Raw genomic sequence first — 18289 nt, 5'->3', positions numbered from 1 at the left:
TGATTTTGTTTCAACTATGCAACAATCCATATGAGACAGCCTGGAAATTTATTGCATTTCCTACCAGTCTTGAAGAAAATAGAGGGTTTTTGGTGTTGTTTCTTTTTTAAAACAAAACCTCTTCCTCATCTTAGTTTGACCAAATATCTGAGTCTCAGATTTACAGATGTAAAACACGCATGCTTCTCGAAATGACCAAGATGAATCCATTGAAGCAGTACCCTCAATACTTCAGCTTTTACAGATTCGTGCTGACTCCAATGTGCAATATACTGCATAAAGGAGTAGCCTCTGCCTCAGTAAGTTTCAGTAAAAAAAAAGCCATAAAAGAACACAGATGATCGAATGTCATTTCTTCAAACACACACAAAAAAATCCTTTCATTTCAGTGCCATTTTGGTGAATGCAACACTAAACCCCAGCAATTGGTATTTACTTGCCTGCATTTTGCTGCATCCACTCAGTTAAGTACAAAATTCATATTACATACTACAAATATGAAACCTCTTTCAGATATCACACCAAGGCCTTTATTTCTATTGAATCAGTTCCTGTGTGATGTGTTTTTTATCACTCAGTCCATAACAAGTTAAGCTATCTATATTGGATGCTATGTTGAGGATGTCTCTATATAATGTGATCTAAAAATACTAATTACAGTAAGGAGGCATAAACAGGAGAATAGGGAGCACTGCCTAATTCAATAATATATCAAGCACAGAGAAAAAATTGACAAGTGTGCAAACACCTCAAAAAAGTTGGTAAGAGGAGTTATTTCCCTATCACTGTGCCTTTAGTACTACTGGAGGACAATCTTGTAAGTAAAAGATGTAAAAATGTGTTTTCATTCCACTAATGTAAAAACAAATTTTAATCTTTAGCTTGTTGAAATGTACCCAAACAAGTATTAGCCACAGATTCACAAAGAGTAGTTCCACTACACCACACAAATCTAAATATCCATAATTTCTTTCCTTACAGTGCTAGAGATTACAGTAATAAAAACACAATGTTTACAAGTCCTATATTTTCAGTGATTTTTAGCGTTCTTATAATTCTAAGTGTGGATCATTTCTAGAGCTATGTTAGGAAGACTTATATCTAGACAGCATTTTGTTGCTTCTCTTTGCATTGAACTAATTTTAGACTTGGAAACGCCACCTGCCAGGCATTTCAAAGCTCGATGGGATACGGCTGTTTATGGCTATAGCATGACCATTTTAAACCACTCTTCTGCATACCATTGGAAATAAAGAGTCTAGCCTCTGGGAAAAAAAAATGAAATCTACAGATTTAATATTGAATTAACATCAGCTTTTAATACTGGGGAGGCTATTGGGTGATATTTATTATTTGACATACCTTGTTCGGTAAAAACTCAAATGGATCACCTTCCATACTTCTCCCTACCCAAATGTTAAAACAGATATCCCTTATTTTTACACTATGTAGAATATAAAATCAACACAACCTTAACTATAAAATTGTTTACATTCCACATACACCTAAGTCCATACCTTTTTTGGCATCTCAAATGTTTCTGCTGGTGATGCTCACAGTATCAGTCATTCTCATTCAGCAGTACACGCACCAAAGTTTTCAAAGATTATCAGCAGCACAACTGTATATCAAGAAAAACTCCACACCAGTGGTTTGCCCACATCACTTGGCAATGTCCCTTTAATATTAATACACAGAGAAGTAAAATTTTTTCATAAATTTGTTCAAGTATGTGGAACATGTAAAATGCATAAGAATCAATATGGACTTCATTAATGTTATATTTATTTATTTTCCAGCTTCATACAAACTGGATGTAGAAGCATAAACATAGTACATTTCTACCATTTTCAACAAAAATATAACCAATATGTACAATTATTGTATTAAAAATACAAAAGGATACAGACTCCACCAATGTCTTTCTAAAAGACATACAGGTACAAGTAGTATCAAAAGTATGAGGAAATCACCAGTTAATTGTACATTCTGCACTTGACATCACAGAGCGAACTGAGATTAGCAGTCCTATGGTCTACAATTACTTAATGCTTATATAACATTTGTGCAACTTGTGATAGAGCTAGGATTTTGTATTTCTATACGCACATGAGGTCCATAGCCTTGAGAATAAAACTGGCAAATAATGCATATTACATGTAAAATTACAAATGCATAATTGACAATGTTATATATAAGCAAATAGACAAAAGCTATGATTACTGGAGAGAGAATTAAATAAAGCACTGACATTTGTTTGATACAGTGAAAAAACACTGCAATTTGATCTTTAAAAGTTGAAGCTATTTACGTTTATCTACTGATCAATATGATCAGCTGAGTTCAATGGAAAAAAAAAAATCCAAGACCAGCAGTTCCTCACATTTGAGTACTACTCGGATTGGCAGCCTTCACTTCTCCGGAGTCTGTGCAAAAACAACTCAAAAATAGAGGGGAGGGTCATTTCAGTCATTATAGGGTTAATAGCAGCTGTGAGCAGGTGGTTGCTACACATTGGCCTTCTCTACACATGCAGTGTTCCATGAAACCATTAACAGTTGTGACTATTTCTGCATTGCAAAGGCTGGCAAATCTAACTGTGTTATCTTTATTTTTTTTACTTAAAGGCTCGATTATCCCCTAATGTCGAAGTCAATAGATGGAGGTTATTAGATCAGTGTTAACAGCTGACACGAGCTGTGCCATCCCAACTTGCCTTCACTGCAGTGTTATCCAGTTAACTTTTATTTTAATATAACTACTATATAGTTTAAAAATAAAAAGTATATAATTTAACAGTGGGGTTGCCATCTGTCTTATTACAGTGGGACACTTTTTTTTTAGCATGCCATCCTGTATTCCACAAAGCACAGGTATGAGACACACTGTGTCCTCTTGATCACTGACCAGTTGTGTTTCTGCATTTACACCAGACCCAAATGAGGATGCTGTTAACACTAACATTTACAAACTTGTGAAGATTCCAGGGTGGGGCACATTAAGAGCAAAGCCAGGTAGTCAAGGAAAGGCTGCATCCTACAACCTCTGCCTTCCCTTCTGCCCTGCTCAGCCATGTGATAGCAATATTCTTCCAGGAGCTCAGGCTGGCAACCCTACTTACAGGTGTGAAATAATACTGTAATTACTATTCAGATGCACTATTTGATCTCCCAAACACAAACATACAAAATTGTAACAAAGGCATTGTAAACAAGCAAATAAGCACTGCCTCCTTGAAGGATCTCAAAGCAATTTTCTCTTTGTAGGTTAAAGGCCAAACGTAATTTGACAACTAACTTATCTCATTATCCCAATGAGACTAAGTGCTAGGATTGTGATTAAAATCTAAAAGGAAGATTTAAAAAAACCCTTCCAGGCATTGGGAAGTGCAGCCAGAGTTAATCATCCTGATGTGATGATCTTGGAATTTGGAATGATACTGTGTGATGTGGCAGACAGCGACAGTGGTAGCTTGGAGATTGCTGCACTGTGCATTTCAAGCAACACAGTTTGAAAAGTGCCAGGGCGATTTCTTCACAGTATTTCACATGCAAGGGGAGAGGGGACAGAAGGGGGAGGGGCAGAGGAAGAAGCCCCATGCTGCTTTAAGGCAGGGAAGGAGGCAAATAGGTCCACCATCCTTTAATCATAGTTCCAAGGCTCCTATTCTAGGGACGTCTTCTTGTGCTCTCCTTTAAGGTGGCTCACTCTGGATCCAGAAAAGCCCAAGTCTTAGACAGCAGAGACTTGTTCATCTTCTGCAAACATAATAGGATAAGGGAAAACAGAGTTTAGTTTATAAAGAATAAGACTGCTACCGAATGAAACAAGCTGTGCATGCAACAACAACTGTGTGTATGGTGCCCATGTGCTCTCAATTTCATTGTGTAGATATATATACTTTAAAACAATCTAAATTTCAGTACATTTCAGGTCTCATGAGACATATTCCTTTGGAATTTTGATCTTGAAGGAAAAAAGGGCATGCTTAAACTAAGCTAGATGCAGTTATTCATCCCAAGGAGCACAACAGATACTCCTAGATATCTAACAGCTTCAGAAAGGCATCTGACATTTTCCCCTAATTATATCTTCAATTTAGTCATCATTAGTAGAAACAATTGAAATTCTCAGTCATGGTAACTCTCAAAGTTTGTGGCAATTCAGTTAAGGTAGACTTCATTTTTTTCCCATCATGTTCAACTGCGAAGTTCATCCTGCACCTAAAACCTTAGTAACTAAGCAGTTAGAGGGAGAAGGGGAATGTAAGTCTATCATTAAGCAAAATAAAGCATTCAAGTGAGCGATATTGGCACCACCCTGCCTAAACTTTGAGGACCTAAAGCTGCAATCCCGCTACACTTGTTCCCCATGGAAAAACATCACAGTTGAGCTAAAGGATAAAGATGTAGACACATTTGTAGGACCAGCAAGGTAGCGAGACAGCAGTGGGCTCATCATGTGAAACAGAGTGGGAGATTCAGTGTTCACAGTGTAAAGAGCTTCAGGTAGAATGTGAGCAACTATCCAAATAAACCTGAGCAACAGTGCTCTGCCGGGTGGATGGGCAAGTATTCTGTAGACCAGGATACTTTTTTGATCATTAAATACGTGGTTAATGTGGAAAATCTTGGCAGGCAGGGCTGTACAAGGTGAACATAGGCATCTCCCGAGAAGCTGCCTAAGCCAACTGTTTGGTTGTTCAAGATTCAATTAGGAACCTACGTTCCAAATTTTAAATTACATTTTAGGATGAACTGAATTCCTTCCCTTCCAAAAAAGTTAACAAATAGCAAGTTTTGAAATTAAATAGAGTTCAAATTATGGCAAGATTTGTGTAATTTGCTTTGTCTCCGTGTCTGAAAACACTGACCCGTTTTGCATGCAGCACACTCAAAATCTAACAAGTAGAAATTTACCATCTTCCTCTGTGGAAAACCCTTGAGATGGATAGTGAGCAAGACGTGGGTCTGACTCATTTGGTTTATGCCACTGAGGTTTGTTCACGGGCCTGCCAGTTGAGTGGCCGTGCGACTGCTGCTGTGGAGTTGCTGTCCCATGAGTCTCACATGTCCGTGCCACCATTCTACTCCTCTGAAGTGCCACGTTGTAGTCTGGAGGCTTCCTGGTTGGATGGGAGCCACCTTCTGCAAACTCAGCAATGGGTATTCCTACATAACCAGGAGGAGTTGGAGGTGGTTCCCGGTATCGACCCTCTTTTCTTGCTGCAGGAAAAACAACAGGTGATTGTTAGAGACAGGATGAGGAACATGCTCAAAGGAAAATAGACAGTTAAATGCTAAATAAATATCAACCAACTCAACAGCACAGGAAGAGAAACTCTGAGTAACAAAGGTTAACTATCATATGCTAGACAAGGAGCTTGTGAAAAATAAATCAGTCAAGAAAGTACAGAATATATAGCATACACAGGATATACCTATTCTTCCAGCAGTGAAGCATTAGTCTAACAAAAATCATCAAATTTCATGGGGAATTTGTTCAAACCTCACAACTGAAGCGGCTCCATCAATTGTATACAATAAAATGTACAGTGATCAAAGCAATAAAGACTCAGGAGTCCACAGAAATAGTAAACATCAAGAATTTTGGCATCTCTCCACATGCATGATTAACTTAATTCTGGAGGTGGATGAAATTTTTAGTCTATAAAAACTTGCATCCAAGAGCTCATCTCTTCTGTTTTTAGCATCTTAGAGGGGAAACAAGAAATACATCTGATACATTATTTTCTTCCTACAAATCTTACTACTTAATGAGGCATAAGCTACAACTCTAAGAGGTCAGGAAGAGAAGTGGGCTTCATCATTATACTATTTTCATGCACTGCTGTCTGCAGCCCCTACGGTTGTATTCTCTGCAAAATCAAAGTTGAAAGTATTCCCATAAGAACAATGACTGAATATTACTCTACCTAGGAGATGGAAAGACCACCACATAGCCTGTGGATATCACTGAGATGTAACTGTTTACCTGAACAAGGCTTAACTCAGGGCATACTGAGAAGCCCTCTCAGAGAGAATTGTAAAGGAAAAAATATCAGTTAAGAATCCTAAGCGTCTGCCGGGACACACAACAGATAGACAAGAGTCTATGTTTCAAAGTACTTAGAGAAGTCAGCTGGGACTTTGATACTGAACACTTATTGTGGGCCCAGCCTTTTAATATATGACCACTTTAATGACAAACCTTACACATACAGCAGGAAAAACCATTGACACAGACAATTTACTTGGCACAGCTTGTCAAACACTGTATATTCTTGCATAAGTGCTGATGACAACACCACCCTGCATCAGGCAGGATGAATTGACTGAAAGGTCAATACAAGATTAAAATGGACTGGTGCTTCTTGGATGCAAGTTTTTATAGACTTAAAATAAATCCTTGGTATTACAACAAAACCAAACATTTTCCAATAGAGTCTAAGTATTTTTCTTGGACAAACTGTTTAACTGAGCAAAGCAGCATGAAGAAATTTCTGAGAAACTTTATTCAAAGATTTCTGAAAATAAGAAGTTCTATAGAAAAACTCTATTGTAGAAAAATTCTATTGAAATACTGCAAGACATCAATTAAGTACAAAAGAACTATGTACACCAGAGGGTTCTCTGGGATAGTGATACACAGAGCTACATTTGCAGGACAGTTAGTTAATAGTAGTGAAGGGCATGGAATTGTGTTGGTTTGAATTTTCAGGTGTCTTTAATGTTCTTTCAAGTCTATAAAAATGTATTGGCAAGCATTGCCTTGAGAGGCAAGTTTGGAAGCACACCTGTTGCACATTCTGGAGGAAACTAAGGGTATCAAAGAGTAAAATTGGAGATTGGCATGAATCCATTCACTTTCTTCCTCTTGATAGCCCAGGGATTTAGACCTGCACCCAAGCTTTGAGGCAAAAGGCTACTGCTAAGCAAGATACTCAGGCAGAAGATGGAAAAGCTGTTTATCACAGTGGTCTCAGCATGAGCTCAATCTGGCAGACATTCAGCTGTGTCAGCAAAAAATGGCTTTTAGATAGTTCTTCATGTTAACCTGACAAAAGGCAAAGTGAGGGGGAATGAAAGGAAGAAAAGAGGCAAAAATTCAGAGGTTTTGGATGGCCCACAGATTAGAATGCATAGAAGGAACAATACGATAAAAATGTTAAGCTCTGCCAAAGACACCTTCATACTAATTTATACATTATCTGATCTTTCCATTATTGAATGCACAGAATAGTATTTCAGCTCTAACTTCTTTGAAACCTCTTCAGTTTCAGCAGTCCAAAGAAACATTTCAGTTGGCATTTAAGCACAAAGGGATCCCATTTCAGAAGTAAGGAATATTCACAATTATCAGACAAGTCATAGAAAGGTATAAAGTAAAACACTTCTATAAAAATCAGGCCACATTTACTAAGACTTCTAAATATAGCCTTATGGAGCCTTACTGTGATGAGAAATTCAAATTTCAGAACTGACATCTAAATACATAACCTCTCAAAATACTGCCCAGCAGTTGAACTAGTTTTTCGATGTATGGGAGGCTCTCTTGAAACACAAAGGCATCGCCAGAACTGAGAATCAACAATAAATGATATTTTCTTTTCCCTAGCAATAAATGCTTAGTTAAAGGGAAAAATTTGAGACTACAAAATGTTCAGTTTTGCTTTAAAAATTAAAAAAAAAAAAAAGAAAAGAAAAACAGACAAAAGAAATGCAGAACAATATGAGAAAACTTAACCAAATGAATTAAAATACTTCATGGCAAATGAAACTTAACTTACCAACAAGCCCCTTGGTACTACTTGATGCTGCTGCTGTGTGGGCAGGGACAGGAGCTGGCTTTGTCTCCTCTGCTGGTACAGACGTTATGCTACTGGTTTCAGCTTCAATCGAAACATCCTTCCCACCCCTCCGCTTTATGGTACCTGTATCACCCTCGGAGTCCTCTCCCCAGTATCCTGTGGAAGATGCCCAGCTCGCTCTGGACTGTGCTTGATCAAGGCCCTCCCTACCTTGACTTTGCCTGCCATACTTTGCGCCATGGTCAGGGAACATCAGCTGGTCCATGTGGCCGCCTGAGGCCCACAGTCCCACCCCATCTCCTGAACTATCAAAATGAGCGTGTCCAAAAGGCAGCGTCTCCCAGCTCCTCTGGTGCTGGATTGTCTGGATGTTGTCATGAGAGCCACTCGAGCAAGAAGTCCAGCTCCCACGGCCGCTGTCAGCTGCGTCGAGCGAAGCTCTGTCCCCCTGGTCCTGTGACAGCTCTTCTGTACTAGGAGAAGAAAGTACAGTTGCTCCAGCATACAGGCCTCTGGTCTCTGACAGCGGTGCGTATGAGCTGGATACACATTGATGAGGGGGACAAAAAATCCAGTGTTGGAATTGGAAATCATGAACAGGACGCACAAAGAAACAAACAAAGAAAAACAAAACATGGTGTGGGGTTGGACTAGGTGACCTTCATGACATTTTAAAGGTCCCTTTCCACCCAAGCCATTCTATGATTCTGTGATGGAAGATTTTGATGCACTTGATAGTACTTATTGTTTGCATGAATGGCTAATTCAATTTTGAGGATATAACTCTTTTCTTTCAATAAAACAAAAACAAACACAAAAAACCAAACAAAATTGGACAGATAACTTGCTGAAGCCTTACACTTCAGTGGTGTAATTTCAAAAGGTAAAATCTTAACTTCACAACAGCCTTTTAAGACAGGCAAACCACACAGACACACATACAGAGAAACAGACAGAGTTGTTCTATCGCTTTTCCAGTCATACTGAGCAAATGGTTCAAAAGCTAGAAACAGAATTTAGCAGCAGCTAGCTGATAATCAGGTTGAGATTTTGGATTTTTTTTATTCTGCTTAGGAAACTGTGAGAGCTAACTTTTCAACATTTTCTGCAAATGGAAATGTATTTCAACCTGAGTTTTGGAAACACATGCTACTTCACAGAGCAAGTATGTTTTCTGTAGCCTTTCAGTGATTAAGTGAGCCTGACATGATCCCTTACACAGCAGCAGATAAAACCAACAAAGTGTCACTTTTGCTTAGCAGATATCCAGGCTCCTGGGACTTATTCTTCCAGGGCACCTTCCTATGCAGACTAGAACCCTCTTCTTCCAAATATTTAAGACATCTGAATAAAGAGTTGGCTTAGCCTGAGATTCCCAAAGCTGAAGTACAGCAGTTTTGGAACAGGTCTGCCCTTCAAAGACCCTGCAGGATTAAAACCCCAGAAACCATTCAGAGGGCTGAAGCATCCAAATAACAGCTCCCAAAAAAAAAAAAATGTAGATGGAGACTAAACCGAAGCCAGAGCTCCAATTATTTTCACACCAAGGCTCACTGCTAGAGATTTAGAGAACTCCTCACAGCACTAGCTTCCCCACCATTACAGAAGTTAATTACCTAGAAAATTACTAGAAAACCAGCAGCGTAATGTGAATTTTAGCTTCCAATTATTGTTGACTAGAAGAGATATTTGGAGTAAAATATTTTGGAGTTAGACAGATATGCACTTTTCCATGAAGCAGACTGGAAAATTGCTAGCTATTTCTGTTCTCAGTTTAACTCTGAATAATTGTTTGAATATCTCATCTAATTCAGTTAATTTCCCATGGAGAAAGCAGGCTAGGATACTATTCTGCCACAAAGTGGGTAATCTACGGCACCGCTGAAATGCTCAGATACTAACATCTACTGAGGTGAAGTCCTGTTGCTTAGACCTCATCACTCACTCAGGAGTACAAAACCTTTTCTTGGCAGGAATGGAGCATTATCACAAAATGAAGCACTGAAGTAGTAGTTTTTTAAGAGCAGAGGAGAAAAAATATTTGAGAGATACATGGACAAATATACACTCCACATACACACGATATGAAAGTATAATGTAAGTAAGCACAAATAAAATTCTTACCCTAAGCTGTATTGATCTGGTTCAATCATGATTCTTCTATCAATCCTTCCCACACCAAGATTTGTCTCCACAATGCTGACAGAATGCCTCTGTCTCCTCTCATCATGCAGGGGGACTGGCATAGAGTCAAAAGAGGAATTGCTGACAATACTAGATCTGGAAGAAATTTCACTGTGACCAGAATCTGAGAAGTTATCCACAGTGCTGCTTGGAGCCAAAGTGTAGCCTGCAAAGGGAACATGGCATTAATCAGACTCTCCAAGATGCCTGCTCAATTCTTGTCAGGCCACTGGCAATACTGCAAAAAAACTAGCACTAAAACAAAGCTACCATTACACTTACACAGCACTGCAAAAGATAAAGATACACAGCAAAACTGACACTGTCTTTGGTATCTTAATCAGATATAGGATTGTGGGAACATGTACTACTCATTTACAAACCAACTGCTCTCCTCTTCTAAATTCTATTCAAATTCATCATCATATCCTCACATTATGAAATATTACTTCTCAAAATCTGCCTGTGCATAAACACTGTCTCCAAGACTGGAAGGAAAGAGATCTCTGGTTGAGATTACTGCTTAAAGTAATCCCAGAGACCCTCCCATACAGTCTTTTTATTCTGCAAAGCTACACTACAGAGATGAACAGATACATGAAGACCAGATGTCTGGGCTGACTGCTTATTACGTATCTTAGCTGAGAGAGGGGCTGGTTTTCAAGTTTTTTTTGTGATACTTGGCTCACTAATTAATTCCAAATTCCATATTACCAGAATTATGGTGAAATTTGGAGGTAGGTAGCACTGACATGGCCTGACTGAGATAAAATCTGCAAATCATGTCATAGAAGCAAATTCAGCTTTTCTTTCAGTATTAAACAAATTGTGCTGCATGTTCTTGTCAGCTAAGTTAAAGATCATTAAACACATTCACAAGTCACCACAGTTTTCATATTTTGCTTTCACTCTAATGCTAAGTGGCAGAATTACTTCAACTGATCTACCCCAATTCACTTGCTGAGAACTAATGCAGGGAATTAATGCTGTCATTTTTATCTGAAAGAACATATCATTAGCTTCATATAACCATCAAACCAAGGATGTTTTTTTTAATCATGTTTATGATTTGCTTTTTGAGGAAATAAAGTGCTGTTCACACTGTGAGTCAAGTACAGAATTCCAATTCCTTTTTCAAAAAATGCATAGGCCTGACCATATTTATATAAGTTCACTCTTTGCTAATGTAGTATTTGGGAGAAATAATGATGACAGCTCAAGGTGATATATCCTCTACATATTATCCTCCTCCCTCTCTCCTTAGTAAATAATACTTCAATAGAAGTCACTTCAATCCCTGAATGTGTATTTTCAGTCCCCAAAAATGTATATTTTACCATAATGCTCTATTATGTAACTTCAAACTAAACTTTTATGCTATCCTGAAAAGAGAACAACTTAGAAGTTACATGCAATACATCTAGCCTATTATATTTCCAAAGCGTGGAAGTATGTTTAAATTACAGGACAATGCCTCCTGTATTTTGTAAATTCATAGCCAGAACTACAACTACCATGAAAAAAAACAAGAAAATAGGTTTTTTTCCTAAATTCCCTTTAAAAATAACTCTGTGAAATTACTTAAAAAGATCTGGATCAAGAAAGCTCCAATGTATAATACCATTCCTCAAAAATTCATACACATGATTTAAATAATCAGGCTGCAATTAAAATATTCTGTAGTACAAAATATAAATTACAATACTAAATATTCTGATTTTAATTCCAAATACATTAAGCCTTTCTGTCATAAGTAGGTCACGTCCCATTCAGATGCATGACAGAGCAAATAATTCCTCTGATAGACCAGTGTGGTCAATGCTGCACAAAGATTTTAAGTTTCAACCTGAACACCCCTCCACTGAAGGCAGGAAACACTCATCATTGGAATATTTTTTTGTCAGAAGCAGCTGCAGTCAGAGTGATCTGCTGCATCAAATCCTGTATCATACCAAGCTATCTTTTCTGGCTTTTGATCACCAGAGGGCTTTCAGGTACCCTTGAAATCAGATTTACAGCTACCTTTCACATATGCCACTCTGCACCACATTTTCTGCCCTCTTGCTGACCGTACGTGACAAAAATAGGAGCAGCAGAATTGAGTGTCCAAATTCTCTCTCAGAAGCTTCCAAAGTCCATGAGCTTCAAGAAACAGGATTAGAAATACTGAACATCTACTACCTTTCCTTGGAGAGCTCTGTGGTGAAGTAGGAGGAGAAGAGAGCTGCGAAGACGCACTTGAGACAGCGTCTTCAGATTGTTTCTTGTGACGATCCAAACTTCCTTCTTCCGATAGTGAAAGGATTTTCTTTAAAGCTTGTGGGGAGTTAATGCCTTCAGGTAAGAATTAAAGTAGGCAGATGTTAAGTCCAGTATAAATACATAGTTATATTTCACAATGCACTTACAGAGCAGACACCCCTCAGGAAGAAAAAGCTACATATTTTTCCTGTATATTGCTGAGTTCCTGACACCAGCTTAAATGAAGCAAAATGTTAAAACATATTCCTGTTTAAAATATAGTGCTTTATTTCTGCATATTAGTGCAGATGACCTTTCATTCTGGCCACTTAAGATAAATACTTTGCCAGAGAAAACATGAAAATTTGATGTTGCAGAATACTGTCTCAACATATAATTGAGGATATGCATAGGAATGGTTAGTGAGAAACTTGAACTAAAATTAGCTTAAATACAGACACACACCCATCTCACTGGTTAGTGACGATTTATATAGTAAGAACTTAAACTGCTCTCCTGTTTCTTTTCTATTCAGAGTAGCCTAGAAGGTCAAAGGAAGTGGGAAAGAAAATTAATAAGGATTAGGCTTATGAAACAAGGCCATCCTGCAGCTGCCTTTCTCTCTCTCATTTTTGAGATCTCTGCACCAGCTTATTTTGGGAAACTACAGAGTAAAAACATCCTGAAGATGATGTATGATGTAAAGATCTAGGACATCAGGAATAGCTTTTCCCAGACCACAATTATTCATCTTTCTCTTCCCCTCCCCTCAAAGATACACCTTGGGACAGCCTTATAAGTGAAGACAGAGTTTCTCTGACAGTCTTGCCAATGTTTGTGGTAGAGGTTATTTCCAAGCATTCGTGGACTTTTATCTTTGATCTGTTGGATCACAATCCTGCTATCAATAATTCACAGCTGCCTGATCATCCTAACCTAGTCAGTTTTCAGAAACTTTGCCACTATGAGCAAAAAATTGCAGTTTATGAAGCTTCAAAGTCCTTTCAAGATTAAAATTTAATGGTAAAATCAACAAGATCTAAATGAATATTGAATTGTTTCTTGCTCATTTTGCTGCTTCTGATGCTTTCTTGCAGCCTAAGCAGTGCATGAGGAAAACCAATAAAGAGTGAAATCAGAATTAAGCTCTTGTGCAATAACCATCATGAAAAAGTAAAGGCCAGTTATGCTACATATACTTCCTAGGGATTATGGGAACAGTATTACCATACTTGTGATTTAAAGAGTTCATTAATAGTGCATACATGTTTTGTACACATGTTGGGACACAGATTTGGAAATCAGAAGTTCCTACAGTCTGGTGCCTTTCTGTAGAATATGGAGGCAGCAACAACTGCGTAACAACAATAAAAAAGCAGAAGGGAGTAGAAGCCAAAGGAACAATTGTCAATGTGAAAGTTCAGACCCACATTTCTAACAGTACTGCCAATTCAAGCAGGCCTCAATTGCACCTTAAAAATCTAACTTGTGAAGAGACACCAAAACTTCTGAGGCATCTCAAGAAGTCCAGGTCCCTACTTCCTCTAGAAAAGTTAAGGCAAGATCCCAAGGCAAACAGTGATAAACATTTATTCTTTCCAGCTGTTAGCAATGGGTAAATACTTACACTGATTAAATTGACTGGATGCTTTCCCTAGATTTCTTTCCATTTCTAGAGAACTATGCCCAGACACCACATGAACAGATATAACCTGCGTATCATACTACCAGAAATGGAAGTCAGAACCTTATTTGATTAAAAATGTCTTCCCAACACAGGCAAACAAACGTCAGAAAATTACACCAAATTCTCCCTTGTTCCACCTACCAAATGGTGGGAGGTCTTTGACTGGCACCTTCTTGCGAGAGGGGTAGAGAGACACGGCTGGGACCTGCAGTGCTTGGTTTACTTTGTGCTGCTGCTGCACTTTCTGCTGGATGCCTGCCCGGGGAGCCACTGGTGACGTTTCAGATTTCCCAGATCGCTTGTCTCCCGTGCTCTTCGGCACTTTGCAAGAAAGGGGACAAAACACTGAATGAATGCTAGCCAAGGACACAGTGGTGTTTTAGTCTGAGCAGTGCAAAGCCCTCTGATTAACAATTAAAAGATGCTGAAATACTTGTCCAATTAATACAGCATGATATCTTTAGACAGAAAAGATGAAGAGGAAAAGAGAGGGATATGTAACTCCATTTAAAATACGTACACTATCAATTATCAATGAATGTTTTCTTTCTCAAAATAAAGCTCTGATAAATAACCACTGTTACAAAAAATATGACCAGAAGTTATACTGGGCTATCATAAGGACAACAACTGATTCAGAGCAGACATATAATTACTTCTTTTTGCTACCCTGCAGGACAGGAAGGGCACAACATACAACATTTCTTAAAATCAAAACAAAATGGATATCCAGGATAAGTTTCCCCTCTGCTGCCCCAGGTATAGCCCTCCAGGTATCTCTGAAACACCTGGACATAAGAAAATCCCCTACTCTCTCAGAATGACCATATTGTTATTCACACTAATAGCCTCAGTATATCAGAAATATAGAAGAACTTTTGACTCCTCTGTACCCTCTGTACATACAAATCTAAAAACCATTGTGCACTTCATTGTGACATATTCTTAAAGCCTTATCAACTGTATGTATACTATGTCTCTATCCTGTTAATCCACAGATTATTTCCTTAGGATTCATAGATGTTTAGTACTTGAAAATGACTAGATAAATAATTTTCAACTTTATTGTCTAGTTACTGTTCCCAACTAATTCACTGAACTAGAAACAGAGTTATATTGAACACTTTTCTTGAAATCCCCAACAAATGACAATGCTCACATGTGTTTGTGGCTGGCTCACACTGCAGAGAGAGTGTCTGAAGGCTCTCTTCATCCATTTCCAGATCCAAGTTTGAGAGATACTGCTTCACTTTCCGTGCCATCTGAGCATCTTCATAGAGCTTTTTAGCATTAAGAAAGGAGCTGCGACGGACCCGCTTTTTATGCCCCCCTGCTTGTGCAACATCCAGCACAGCTGCGTTGGCACTGCCCTGGCTGAGAGACCTGGAGTGAGGGGGGCAGAGGGGGGAAGAAAGAGAGCAAAGGTATGACTTAGTCCAACATGATATCGCCCGATAAACGTGAAACATGCAAGAGATTGCATGAATGTCAGTCTATGTCAAAGCTTACATGCCTCATTCCAGTAAGTCAAACAGCTATAACAGATAGAAAGATGAGGGCCAGGAAATCTTTTAATGGCACAGATATTTTAACCTATTTTGCTCCAGCTAGGCAATAACACTTCACACGTCTAGAAAAGCATTCAAGGTAGCTCTCTCACATAAGCCATCTACTGAGAGGACTGGAGCATTAGGAAAAGCTCATGCAGTGAGGCAGTGCTGACAGAAGACTATAGGTGAGGTTTAAATTCAAATACATATAAATACATTTTGAAAGCCCTCTGTGTTTTAAATCAGACTGTATACAAAATGTACAGCTCAGTTTTACAGAATAGAACTTCTTGGTAGCTTACAAGACTGAAGAGAATTTTGTGAAATAAAATGATTGGCTAGTTCATGATGAAATAAATGTCATGCACATTTATGTATATCTATATGAACGCTATGCATTGATCCTAAATTGTTAAGGTAAAAATGATGGCTAATTGTAATATGAAAGTAAGTTAGTCAAGCAGATACTTTAAGTTTAAACTTTTGAAGTTGATTGTGATAATTGTTTAATAGATATAAGGAAATTAACAGCTATTTTCAGCTGTTGCAACCTTGTCATTTTGTAATTTCATTTTGACAAAAAGTCTCTTCCTTCAGCAATTTAAACTAGAGGTGGGAAAAAACACTCCACTTCTACCTATGACCACTTAAAAATAATTTACAGCTTCTGTGTTTTAATCTCAAATCAAATGTATTGTCAGTAAAAAAGGGTTACAAAAGAAAAAAATGTCAAAGCACCAGAAAATTAAAGAGCAAGTAGGAAAAAATGCAAATGGTAAAGGAAGAATGAATGTCTGCGTGTGTTGTCTCCAACCACTTACCCCAAACTCCTCCATTTCTTCTTCCTGCAAGTGAGAGCCAGGAAGAATAAAGCATGGGTTTAAGAAGAGACAGAGAAAGATCACAAGCTCAGAAAGAAAAAGACCAGACCTCAGGACAAGCAGTTCTGGAAGCCCACAAACATTAAAAAGAGCCTTGACTTGGGCATACAATCAGATATTACAAACTCTTCTAGCTTAAATTAAGAAAAAAGAGTATGCAATAAGCTTGTCAAATATGAAGCCAAAGAGCATTCACTCCAGGTCTTCTAACACAAGTAGCTGACACTGCTTCAGATACATTACCACTTCTACTAAATCCAAATTATAAGGCTGACACCCGTTGATATTTCAACTAGACTAATATACTAATATGTTTTCAAGACAGTTTCTCTCCCTCCCACAGATAAAATCTCATTTTTATGACGTGACCATCAAATATGGAATAGTAAGAAACATTTTAGAGTATCAATAACCACAAAATGTAATGGTTTCTTCAGTTTTAGACCACCACGTCATGCTGGTCAATTGCTAACACAAAAAATTCATACTGCCCCAACAGAAGGGGCACATAAAAGTCCCTCTTGCTGCCACCCAGCCTTCTCCCAGCTGGGGAAAGCTCTGCCTGGTACAACACACTTACCTTGTTCTAAACATGAGAGCAGGATCCATGTTCACGGACGCCATGCGACCCACATGGCGTATCTCCTTCGCAATCATCCGCAGCTTCTCAAAATTCACCAGGCCCTCCACTTTAGAATCATTTCCTACAACCAACATCATCAGTGATCAGGCAGGAAAGTTACTTTTCCTTAGCTAGTAAAAGGTGATATACTTCTGCCTTTACCTTCATGAAGGAATGTAAGGTCTTTTTTGATGACAGGAAACAGAGGGATAATAGGGGGCTGTAGGTTTTGGCTGTTAAGGACGTTACGATATTTTGCCATATTCCTAGATGGATCAAACAAGTCCTGTAGATCTTGAAATAGTTTTTCATACTTGCTTGGAAGCTTCTCCCAAGTAGTTCGGAGCCTTGCAACTGGTGCCAAATTCAGGCCACTTGAAACAAAAGAAGTGCAAAGAAGTTAGAAGAACAAGAGAAAGAAACAAAAAGTCCTAGAAAAGACCATTTTAAATTTTGTATGGTAGAAATGCCACATAAACAGAATACATAAGCACAGCAGTATCAATAAAATAACAGAAATTAAAATAATTCTTTTTGCCAGCATATATTACAGCAGATCATTTTTATAAAAGCTATAAAAACTGGAGATATCTTCATGATGCAACAATTAACAGAAAAAAGTTACGCTTGGATGAGTAATTAAACCTTAAAGAGGATATGTATTTGTTACTTAAGAACAGTGTCTGAGTTTGAGCTAAGACTATCATAATCTAAGTACCTCAGGATGATCACTTATTTCCAGATTAACAAACTGGCAGAAAAACCATCTTCCACCTACATGATGATGTTCAGGTGGTGACAGCACACCAACCCACCTTCTTTCTGCAATAATCCTTCTGACTTTGTTCTTTCAGGATGAAATTTTGTAAAATTCTCTATACCACAAGCTGTAGCTGGTACAAACCCCCTTTTTCCACTATAATGACATTGACTGCCTTGCTGTTAATTTCTACCTGGTGGGAAAGTCTGATACCTAGAATCTTTCCTTCACTCAAGTTTTTTCTAGCAGAGAGGTGCTTATATTTCTCCTTGAGATTGGCTGAAATAGCTGAACAAAATCTCAATATTTTGATGTCTCAGAGATGCTGACTGATCATCAGCATGGATCCTTGACTTTGGAACTTGCCTTATTTGCTGAATAGTATTCAAACCTACTCATTTTTTTCCTACTCACAGTAAAAGTGTCACATTCAATCTGTTGACTGAATGTCAAGATGATGACAAGACCTTGTGTCAAAGACAGGGATAACACTGTCAGTTTACCTCAACATACTTGAGCTTTTTCATGAGAGACAATATAGGGGGATTGTTTGT

At 38.2% G+C, this 18289-nt stretch overlaps 1 protein-coding gene across 7 annotated transcripts in view; it reads right to left on the bottom strand.

Moving 5' to 3' along the window:
* Positions 1-1772: 1772 nt before the first annotated feature.
* The window catches only part of RAPGEF2 (Rap guanine nucleotide exchange factor 2), a 184422-nt gene continuing 167905 nt past the window's right edge, over positions 1773-18289 (bottom strand). For all 7 annotated transcript variants that reach the window (XM_066548221.1, XM_066548222.1, XM_066548224.1 and 4 more), the window contains 10 exons: positions 17138-17349; positions 16934-17057; positions 16294-16317; positions 15082-15305; positions 14064-14243; positions 12176-12328; positions 9935-10160; positions 7790-8349; positions 4920-5225; positions 1773-3758 (listed from right to left, as the gene is read on the bottom strand). In XM_066548221.1, coding sequence (XP_066404318.1) covers positions 3733-3758; positions 4920-5225; positions 7790-8349; positions 9935-10160; positions 12176-12328; positions 14064-14243; positions 15082-15305; positions 16294-16317; positions 16934-17057; positions 17138-17349 — 2035 coding nt within the window. In that variant the 3' untranslated portion in view covers positions 1773-3732. The remainder of the gene's footprint in view (positions 3759-4919; positions 5226-7789; positions 8350-9934; positions 10161-12175; positions 12329-14063; positions 14244-15081; positions 15306-16293; positions 16318-16933; positions 17058-17137; positions 17350-18289) is intronic.

Source organism: Molothrus aeneus, chromosome 4, assembly GCF_037042795.1.
Source record: "Molothrus aeneus isolate 106 chromosome 4, BPBGC_Maene_1.0, whole genome shotgun sequence".
Classification (NCBI taxonomy): Eukaryota; Metazoa; Chordata; class Aves; order Passeriformes; family Icteridae; genus Molothrus; species Molothrus aeneus.
Note: the sequence above shows the minus strand (reverse complement) of the source record. Positions and strands in the feature narration are given on the sequence as shown.